Source organism: Neolamprologus multifasciatus, chromosome 19 (genome assembly GCF_963576455.1).
Source record: "Neolamprologus multifasciatus chromosome 19, fNeoMul1.2, whole genome shotgun sequence".
Classification (NCBI taxonomy): domain Eukaryota; kingdom Metazoa; phylum Chordata; class Actinopteri; order Cichliformes; family Cichlidae; genus Neolamprologus; species Neolamprologus multifasciatus.
Window position 1 is genome coordinate 13,066,121 of NC_140457.1, and position 10,591 is coordinate 13,076,711.

At 46.7% G+C, this 10,591-nt stretch overlaps 1 protein-coding gene across 2 annotated transcripts in view; it reads right to left on the minus strand.

The window, feature by feature from the left end:
* LOC146496155 (SLIT and NTRK-like protein 3) overlaps nt 1-6,287 on the minus strand; it is a 49,022-nt gene extending 42,735 nt beyond the window's left edge. The window contains exons 1-5 of one of the 2 annotated variants that reach the window (XM_085142856.1): nt 5,896-6,287; nt 2,832-3,112; nt 2,385-2,636; nt 2,029-2,144; nt 845-1,768 (exon numbers count right to left, since the gene is read on the minus strand). In XM_085142856.1, coding sequence (XP_084998982.1) covers nt 845-1,768; nt 2,029-2,144; nt 2,385-2,636; nt 2,832-3,047 — 1,508 coding nt within the window. In that variant the 5' untranslated portion in view covers nt 3,048-3,112; nt 5,896-6,287. Of the gene's footprint in view, nt 1-844; nt 1,769-2,028; nt 2,145-2,384; nt 2,637-2,831; nt 3,113-5,765 lie in introns of both variants that reach the window. The other variant, XM_085142854.1, reaches the window with a different exon arrangement.
* Between the last annotated feature and the right edge of the window lie 4,304 nt (nt 6,288-10,591).

Below are 10,591 nucleotides of genomic sequence, written 5' to 3' on the forward strand. Positions count from 1 at the left end.
CTGCGTATCAGATTATCTTGTTAAATCAAATTAAAAGGACTCTTTTTTTTAAATAACAGAAATATGTGCAGAGTACAGTTGGAGAATTCTCTGCATGCTAGTCATCCAGTAGTGCCATTGCTAGAATAAGTGACAGATCCGGTTTAAATGACTTGTACAGCTCTCTCACCATTAAGTCGCTAACAAAGGCTAACGAGAGGTTAAGAGGTAGACATTTTGAAAAGTCCAGAGAGGATTTTTATTATTGATTAATAGTCAAAAAAAAATGGCTATGGAGATTTTTTTCCTGAACCCTGTCTTTAAATATAAAATAGTGGAGCTGAAAGCCAAAAGGCTAAAAGAGGTCTTTGCAGTCTGCTCTGCTGTCTTCCTCGCTGTTTAATGACTGACTTTGGATATAGGTTATTAACCAAGAAACTGTCTTATTCTGATGATGACATAAATATGCATCACTCTGACAGTGTGCTTTTATTTTAAGCTTTTCTTATTCTTCAAAAAAAATCCTGGCAAAAAATCCATATGTCTCACCACCTTATCGACACCTCTGTATGCAAATACAACAAAAACCCATTAATTTTCACGTTGTCACTCACACCCAAACTGAAGCATGGCATCAGGCAGCGTGACTAACAAATGACACTTCTGGAAGAGACTGGGCACCTTCCATTTCAATCAAACTCCGGCATAATGGTAATCAAAGTGTTCTGCTCTGTGCCATTCCAGTATTACAGTGAAATTAATTTCCACATACTTATAAACAAATCTCTAAATACCTAAGCTGATGAGGTTTTAATTAATATGTACGTCTGAAGTAAATGGTGTGACTGATCCAAAAGGTTCTTACCTTAGATTCTGCAATCCTAGAAACATGTGGGGGCTCAGCCTCTCCAGATTGTTTCCGTTCAGGTAGAGGCTCCTCAGGCTCGTCAGGGTGGAAAAAGCGCCTTCCTGAAGGTAAGAGATGCGGTTGTTCCCCAGGTGAAGCATGTCGAGGCTGGAGAAGTTCCAGAAGTCTGTGCGGTAGATCCTCTGTATTAAATTTCCACTCAGGTAGAGCTTGCGGCCGTTGAGAGGCCGAGGTGTGAGCTGGGACACATTGAGGAAGCCATTTTCTTTGCAGTTGACGGTGAGACCCAGGTCAGTTATGTGCAGGTTGCAAGTGCAGCCCAGGGGACAGATGATGGGAATAGGGGGCCGTGTTTGGTAACCAGCCACCGGGGGATTCTGGTTGGGCATCAGACTGCGTGGCGTGGGGGATGTTCTGGAGGGTCGAGGCCTTTTAGTCGGCCTTGGGTGCCTCTCCCTGTCTTTACGCTCTGCAGAGGAAGAGGATGACGAAGTGGAGGAAGTATGTGTGTTCTGGCGGGAGCCGTGCACCATAGAGGAGGGTTTAGTTGGTCTGACTCGCCCAGGTTGGTGTTTAGAGTTAGGGGGCAAATGCTGGGGTTGTGATCCTGCTGATGGACCACTCCCCACTGCTTGCAGCTCTTTATCTGGCAGGTCGGCACACAGTTCTTTGCGGGGGATTTCCCTCAGGTCTTTACCGTGTAGGTGGAAGGGATACTCGCATGTAACATCCCCGACTACCGCCGTGTAGGGAATCTGACCCAGCCACTGCTGTAACTGCACTGCCTCGCAGCCGCAGTTCCAGGGATTCTCCTCCAGCTGTATCTCCATCAGGGAGCGGCCAACGTACTCCAGGGTCCCAGCATATGCCAGGCTCTTCAGACGGTTTCCCCGCAGGTCCAGATGAGTCAGAGACACGGATCTGGTACAGGAGGAGGAGGGATATAGTTTGCTAGTTTACATGAAAGGACACTGTTATAGTAAAATAAAATTCACACATTCCATCACAGAGGAGCCAGCATTTTATCTGATGATTAATCCATCTCTGATTATATGAAATAGTATGCCACAGGAACATTAATTCAGCAGTACAGCGTGACTAATTGTGTCCGACACTGATATTTCTACAGATCAGTCCTGGCATAATTTAAAAGCTCTGCAGTAAAATAATCAGAATCCAACCTGAACAGATGAGGAGGCAAGTTAGGGATGAGGTTGTCATTCAGGATGAGAACACGGAGCTTGTAGAGGAACCTCAGAGCACCGCTATCAATTCGTTTGATCACGTTGTAGTCGGCCTGCAGGTAAGAAAGAAAAGATGTGACGAATGAGTAATTGCTCGAATTGGAAAGTAAACTCAACTGAGAGCTCTCCGTTTGCAAAAAGATTGCACAGAGATTTTGAGGAGATCCTTTCACACAGGCCACCTGCTAGCCATTGATTATTTCTGTCACAGCTATCTATAGTAATCCTGGACAAATTTGTCAATAATTAAGTCAATCGTGGATAATCAACACGGATTAACTCCTCGGGACTACCTGGAGGTATTCCAGAGCCTCTAAGCCGGCGAAGGTGTCATTTCTGAAAACCTCCAGCTTGTTCTCGTGGAGGTACAGACGTCTCAGTTTGGCGAGCCCATGGAAGGCTCCCACTCGGATGTCCTGGAGAGCATTGTTGCCAAGGTTTATCGACACTGCGTTGCCAAGGTGCTGAAACCCGTTGCTATAGAGACGCCTTAGAGAGTTCCTCTGGAGGTTGAGTTTGAAAGGGCGGACCCATGACTGTGACACCTGAATGATTAATTAGAGGTCTGATTAGTTATCTTATTAATTACATAAATTTAGCAGTTAGAAACAGCCCTAAGCCACATTAGAGGCAGGATATTAGACTGGGAGATATGGCGCTTTAATAAGATAAGTGACAGCGCAGTAAAGTGAAGTGCAGCTCCACATGCGTGGCCAGACAAATGATGAAGAAAGCCATACCTGGCTGGCATTTGTGAAGCCCCGCCCATCGCAGTGCACGTGTAGCACACCTTCTTTGACCTCGCACGTGCACGGCTCGAAGCACGGCTCGTCCACTTCTTCCTCGGAGTTGTCCACGAGAGGGGTGTGTGTGGAGGTGGGGGTAGGGGTGGGGGTGTGCGACGCCTGGGAGAGACGCGCACACCCCAGGGCCACCGCCAGAGTGACCCACTGCATCCTCCTGCTTCTCCCTCTCAGCTCAACAGCCTGCGGCTACAGCCCGGCATCAGGCCTCCACCGCACTGCACGGTGAGGCGAACGCACACACAATCACACAAACGCATTGTTAACGGAGGGCAAACAGCCAGGGAGGCAGCAGCAAAAGTCAGTTCAGGATGAATCAGATGGATGATACATCAGAGGCATACTAAAGCAGTCAGAAAATAAATGTTAAATCACACAGAGTGTAGTGTCATGGGGACGGAACAGCATTATAGTGGAATGAAGCTGTACAGGAAGGCCACAGTATGATATGATAGCCGTCAACCATGTATGCATGTGCTTGTATTCATAACAGGAAAACAAGGCTTAGAGGGTTTACAAAACCGGGACAAATTGATTTCAAAACAACAGGCTGAAGAATCTCTCTACAATGTCTCTTTTGAATTAAAAATTCAAATGTTGACATTGAAAATGCAAAACAAAGGCATGCATGTGGGCTAGTTCACCTGTGAATCACGTTTTATTCTTTTTCCGAGTGGCTTTCTGAGTGCTGGGGTAGGGGGCGGGTAAAGCTTGTGATGAATGTATTCATCTGTGTTTTCAAATGCCGGGTGAAGCCGAAATGTCACGCATGTGTTATTTTAATGTATGCAATATGAATATGGGCGAATGCAAATCAGACTCATAATGCTTCTGTCTAATGAACTGCTCCATTTAATAAGATGAATGGCAATCAAGAGAACAGAAGGATGAGGCACAAAATACCCCATATTATCAATCAGAAAAATACGTTGGGTTATCAACAGCCATCGAGTCCTGTCATAATCATTATTGTGATAATGACAGTGGAGTGAAAAGCTTTGCTGCAAAATCAAAACTCTTCAAAAAAATTTCAAAAGGTGGGGGTGGTGTGAATCAGTGCGACGACAGGCAGGAACGTGAACTGACGGCGATAGCGATGATGGTCGTGACGATGATGAGAGCGGCGCGGTAATAACAAGAGAATGAGTTGCAGAACTCCTGACACAACAACAAAGACAAGAAAAGCGAAAAACAGCTGAGATTGTGAGTGCTGCACGGGGATATTTCCTCTCGAGTCTTAATGAGATCTAAATTGGATAAAGCATCTCGATCTGCTCATACAGTGTTGAACACTGCCATGCGAAATGCAATAATGATCATGATGGTATGGTAGCTGTAATCATACAGCAATAATCTAGCATCAGCGAGTTAGACAAGGAGGCAGGAGTGAAAACATCACCGCCCGGGAGAGGAAGAGCAATCACGGAGATGATTATGACGGGGGAAAGATGAAGGGAGAGGTAGAAATGAGAAGAGGAGGAGGAGGAGGAGGAAAAATGGGAACAAGGGGAAGGAAAGGAGTAAAGGAGAGGCAGACATATAAAGGAGGAGTAATGTGCAGAGAGTAGGTACAAAAGAAGAGGAAATGGGTGAGGTGGGAGAGAAGAGTGGGATTGCATAAGCAGCAAGAAGTCAGTCAAGGCTGCCACTCAGGATGAGAGCTCACAGTGAAACAGCTGAAATCTGATATTGATTACATCAAAGCCCTCCTCTTGCCCTGCACACAATGTACGCCCGCCTCACAGAGAAACTGTGCTGGAGCCAAGTTTCATGCGTGTGTGTTGCACACAATGCGAGAAAGGTCAAACCATATCCAAAAAGTAGGCTTTTATAGCCTGCCAAGTACAGAAACAGGTAGCTAGACACGTGTAGATGAGTGTGAGCTTTCATAACAAACCAGTGTAATGCTGCAATACTTGTTGGAAAACCTCACGATTTTAAAGGAAGAAAGCATAAGGAGAAGTGAAAAACAGTCATCAGTGTATGAAAGTGTTCAGAGCATCTGTGCTTCACAGGAGAAAACAGGCTTACATGCTCAACAGTTTTGGACAAATTGGAAAACAATACAAAATACTGCCCATTCAGAGTCCCACTGGGTCTTCAGTCTAGATATGTATTGTTTATTACTTGGACCGTGGCCCCCCTGTATAGAGGAGATCAATACAGAGTCCAGATAGACCACTGGGATCCATCCTGTTAGAGTCTGCTTTAGTGGATGGGCATCTCTACCTAATGAGAAGAAACACAGTCAAGCCTCTTTCTCCAATCAGCCGAGTGGACTAGTCAGCAGTCGGCATAGCTCTGCATCATTATGGTAACAAGAAACGAAAGGACTTAAGCACTGACTGGTGGCAGCCCAGAACTCTGCCTGTGCTTCTGCGTGCGTCTGTCTCTGTCCTTCTGTCTTCATGTCCATCTGAAAACCGTCCTGACACAGGTGTGGCTTCCCTCCCTGTCTTTCTTTAGTCTCTCTGAGTTTTTTTTTTCTTCTCACTCTCCCCTCTCCTCCAGACCTGCACACTGACGCAAGCGAACCAGAGATGACAGTCACTGCTTATTCTTCACCATATTATTCATGTCACATAATTCCAGTCTCTATCTCTCTGTCCTCTCTGTCCGTCAGAATACACGCTCACCAAGCTTCGCACAGGCTTTTACATGGGCCCCTGCTCTCAGCACAGATCTGCACTATCAGGCAAGAAGCAGCATCACTGATCAAATGTATGGGGATATGAGCCTGGATAGCTCACAGCCTTTCAAGAAAATCAATTAGCCCCTAACATTACGGCACACAAATTGTAATAGTTAGAATAATTAAGGCATGACCAATTAAACAGCCTAGTCATTAACAGAACCTATTAAGACATTTACCAGGCTATGTATGAAAATCCTTGGCAGAGCAACGCAATCCAATTGCATTCCTCATTGTCTGTCTCTCCTCACCAGCCTCTCTGATCCACACAGCGACGCTTAGCAGAGCAGGGATGCGGGTAATACTCACTCAGTCCGCCGCCAAAGAATTAGAGAACGACCGAGAAAACACTTTAGAGGCTGACTGTCGACATGTCGTTCACATTCAGCCGCACTCTTCTCCCTCTCTCTCTCGCTCCCTCTCTCCTCTCCTGTAGCGGCTGAGGCGGATGGGGAGGGAGGGGGGGACCAGAGCGGGTGGGGGGGGAGAGACGTGATAAGACTGCAATGAGGTGGAGGATAAAAACCGGGAGAGAGAGAGAGCTAGAGAGAGAGAGGAAAGGAGGAAAAAAACGATTGGCTTTAGGATGCAGGTCCGCTTCTCCACAGTGCAGCCCGTGGGAGCTGCGGCACTGGTCTGCTGAACAGACGTGCAATGCGCGGAGTTGTAACCTGGGCGTAATAATGGAGAATCCTCTCCTCATCTCAAACACAACTAGGTAATTCATAGAGGGGAGGGGAAAAGAGGGGGCAGGCGCCGGAATTAATCATGCAATAAGGCGGCGCGCAACTGCTAGTTTTTATATGAGGCACAAAGCGCGCAGGGTGGGTTCCTCCTCACCAGAGGAGCCAGTTCAGTTCCTCATCATAAACAGATTACAGGACACACAACAGAGTCACAGACAATGGGCCCCATAAACTTTCTCCTCACGTTGCCCGGTCACGCATCCCGGTAAAAAAAAAAAAAAATACCCCGACTGTTCAGCTATACCGACAATAATTTATAATCTCATTAGTTTATTCATCTCTCCTCTCTTGCCCTTAAGCACCGACGGATTTCGTGAAACCGGTGTGTGTTACCATGGCGACTCGTGCCAGCTGGCTTTCGTCGTGCGCGCGCGCGCGCGCACGAGGACGCACACACATGGTACCGGTCGGGAAAACTGTGGTGACTGTGGGTCGCAGCGGAGATTACAGCGAGACCCAGAAGTTTGTGCGCGGCCTACATCAAAACACCTGTCCTGCCAAACGGGGGTGGTGGGCGCAACAGATGCCGCCCAGATTGAGAGCAATGAAACCCCCCTACCAACGCTGAATTGAGCTCCCCACATCAGCTAATCACAGCCTGCTAGGTGGCTGATGCTCCATCGATACTTTCTCTAAGTGGCGGCTATGGAGCCCCCGTGAAGCCCGGCGTCTCCAGCGGACCAAGGGGAGGGTCTCAATAAAACACCCCATGGTGCCATGGTTTTGAAAACACGCATTCAAAAGCGTCCAACTATCAGTCAGCCGGTTTCATGGCTATAGGAAAAGATTTAATAACAACATGTCTTCCACATTACTGAGCTGAAAGTTCAATTTTCAGTTCAATTTCACATTGATTTCAGCGTGCATTAAGGTGAATAACCTTGAGGAAATGGAGAGGTGCATTTCTCCCCTAGTGCTCTCTTTCCTCTCTCTCTCTTTCTCTCTCTCCTTACAAGAGTAAAGATGGGGGGGGGGGGGGGGGGGGGGGTCTCTGGAGATTCCTATCAGAAACAGTAAGACGGTTCCAGTAATATCAGGGAGATGTAGATGATGGTTATAGATTTCAGGGCTCTCAGGTGCATTAGTCTGTATTACAGCTTCCCCACAAGGCTACTTAACGCTCACTCGCAATGGAAACAGGCTGGCAGATGCGGGGCATGTATGCACAGCCACATGAACACATGCATTCGTGGGGATTGCTTACTCAGGCATGCACACATTTAATTCGCCTACACCATGCAGGGAGGCTTGTGTTTATAAATAAGCTTCAATCACGCATAGGGTTTTTGTCCTGAGATATTATTGTAATCTCTGTGACAGGGGTAATGTGATGCCAGACCTGGGGTTATTACTGTCCACCTCAGGGCAGAATGCTGCCCGTGGTGGAGAATTTGGGAGAAAAACACTCTTTTCTCACAGAGGTGTTGTTGTTGAACCGTGGAGGCTCCCTAAATTAAGAAAACAAACAGAGAGGAACTGAGAGAAGATGGTTATCAGGCACCATCAGATACCTGTGTGTCTGTTCTCTGGGGGCAGGAGCCGCTCTGAGCACATAAAGTACTTTTTTAGAGTGTTGACGGGGCCTCTAAAGTAGGGGATCTATTTATACTGGCCTAGTGCTGTCTATGGAGCTGTCCAGTGTTGAAATGGATGGGGACTCATGCTGTTTCATTTGAGCCACTTCTCCTTTCTTCCTCCTCCGCTTGCTCCTTCTCCAAAGGCTTTTCCTTCCTCTCATGTGAATTATTTTCTGTCAGAGCATACTTTTCCTTATTCTTTATTTTATACACATCTTTTCTTCCTTCCTTTCCTTCACTCTCCCCTTCTTTCCTCGTGACTCTCTTACTTTGATTCTCCTGTGGGCTCTTGTCAATTCAGTCTGGTTTACTTGCTTTGATTTCTTCCTCCTTTGTTTTCCTCTCCCTGCTCATTCCATCTTTCTTTCCACCGAGGACACATCGCACAAAGTGGTCATCCCAGTTTTTGCAGCTCTTTCCAATTATGCCTTCGCTCACGCGATCTCCGGCGGGACTGGCTTCCGTGCGTGAGGGCACACAAACTCAAGACTTAAGAACGAGCACCAACAAGAATAAGGACGCCGATTATTCCTTGGTCGAAAGAGCTCCTTAAAGCTACATCTTGCTCACATAGCGTTGAGTCGTCCCCAAACACGTGTTTGAGTTTCACTGGGGCCTGCACTGCCCCCTAGTCTCTGCTTACTCAATGCGATGAGGCAATCAGAGATGCAGGCAGAAGTATCATGCACTCTGTGGCAGGATGTGGAAAGCAAGTGAAAGAGAAGAGGGAAAGAAGGAGCGAAAAAGGGAATAAAACAAGCTGAGTGTGGGAGGCGGGTGGAAGGGAGACAGTGAGCATTTTGGGTAAGGTTGTGAGGGTTGGCTGAACATGTAAAGGGGGGTGTGCAAGGGGGAGCCAACAGATAGACGGAATAGGTATTTGGAAGGAGGTGGAGGATGGCCAGGAGGGCAGGTGGTTCTGTCATTAGCTCCAGATTAAAGCAGAGGGCAACTCCAAAGGCCTCACCTCTGATTCACACAGTAGTACTGCAGGCAAGGACAAGCCTCCCGGGAGACATAGCACACACACACACGCACACATGCTGGAGACACGGCAGTGATTCAAAGGATTACTCACGGGCTCACGAACACACACATAAACACACACGTATAGGCATATATAACACCACCACCCCTCCCCATCCTCATTTACACACGAGATACACCGTGACTCACGAGAACATGCAAACTCCCACACACATGCAAACAGTCATGCCACACACACACATTCTCTCACACACACACATCATTGAACTAATTAATCAAATCTCCTGTTTTAATTAGGATTCAAATCAGTTGCTATGGGAACCTTGCCCTCTCAGAGTCTTAAGGTAAAGGCTGCTGCTGCTGCTTCCAGTGACTCAAGGAAGGTGTCCGAGGGGGACACATTCATATTACCTATGTTGATTCAGCTGGCTGCATTCTACATTCCATTTTCACGCAGACACATTTTTCGGGGGAGGCCTGAGGTGCCCGATGTGAACTTCAATTTGGGCTCAGTCATACAGAGGGACCAAAAAAAGGCGGAAAATTATGATGGCTCACGTTGCAGCCAAACTAATACAATATATTTTACCAGGAAAAGGCCATGTGTGTTAGCATTAAAGGTGAGGTTCACAGTCTGTGGACGCCCGTCCAATCGATCACCAGCTCAAGCCTGCCATTTTTGCTCTGAAAGTTTTCGCATGGAGACACACGTAAATGCACTTTCACAGAGTTTCTAATACGGTGCTTATCCTTGCTATTACCACAGCCTTGCAATTTTGGGTGAGCAATCGCTTTGTGCTCACATGCCTTGTCCCAGTCACAGTGTTTTCACAGAGGCTCCATTAGTGATCAGTAGGATTTGTTTGTGAAAATTGCTGTCAGAAGAATCAATATTCCTGCATTTGCGTTAATACTATCCAGACAGAGGAAATATTTATTCAGTGACTAATTCCTGAGGTCTAATTAAAGCAGTGTGCATGCTTTAGTGTTAACACTGTTTCATCTCACAAGCTGATAGACTCTTATCTTAAAAGACTGGATGAGAAAGCTCAAAGTGTAGCGGAATCACGGCGCCTTCATCTGTCCAGAGAGCCTTAATATCAGCTCAGGTGAAGGCCGGACCTGATGAATTAAAAGAGGAGAGGATGCCAAGTGAAGCCATTAGGATCCAGGAACTCAGGCGTGTGTCTGGCTCGCCGGTTGTCATGGTTGCGGTGTTTATCACCTCTTTCTGCCGACAGAAGCCCAGGGGCAAATCAGATTGGCTTCAGACAGGGAGTAAAAGAGGGAGTTGGTGAGTGAGGGGGAGGACATATTGGCACAGTGGAGGGGGGGGAAATGCCAACATGCTGCTGAGTGAAGGCTGAGGAGGAGCGCTGGACAAATGTCAACGTGGCTTATTCATAGGATGATGCTTTTAACTCTTTGACTGTGACATAACGTTTGAAGTAAAGGTATATTGGACTAATTCAGTAAACCCTCACTTTAGGTCTTTTTGTTAACATACCCAAATGCTGTAATGTGGGGAAATAAAACTTTCTTTTTTCCCCTCTTGTTATCTTCTCATCTGTTGTTGTGGTAAATATCTCCCTGCAAATGTGCTGAATGCATTAATGCACATCTTAAAAGCTCTTGGCATTTGATGAAAACAACACTAAAGGATAGTCCTCTAATGGAAGTCTTAAAGCTAGATAA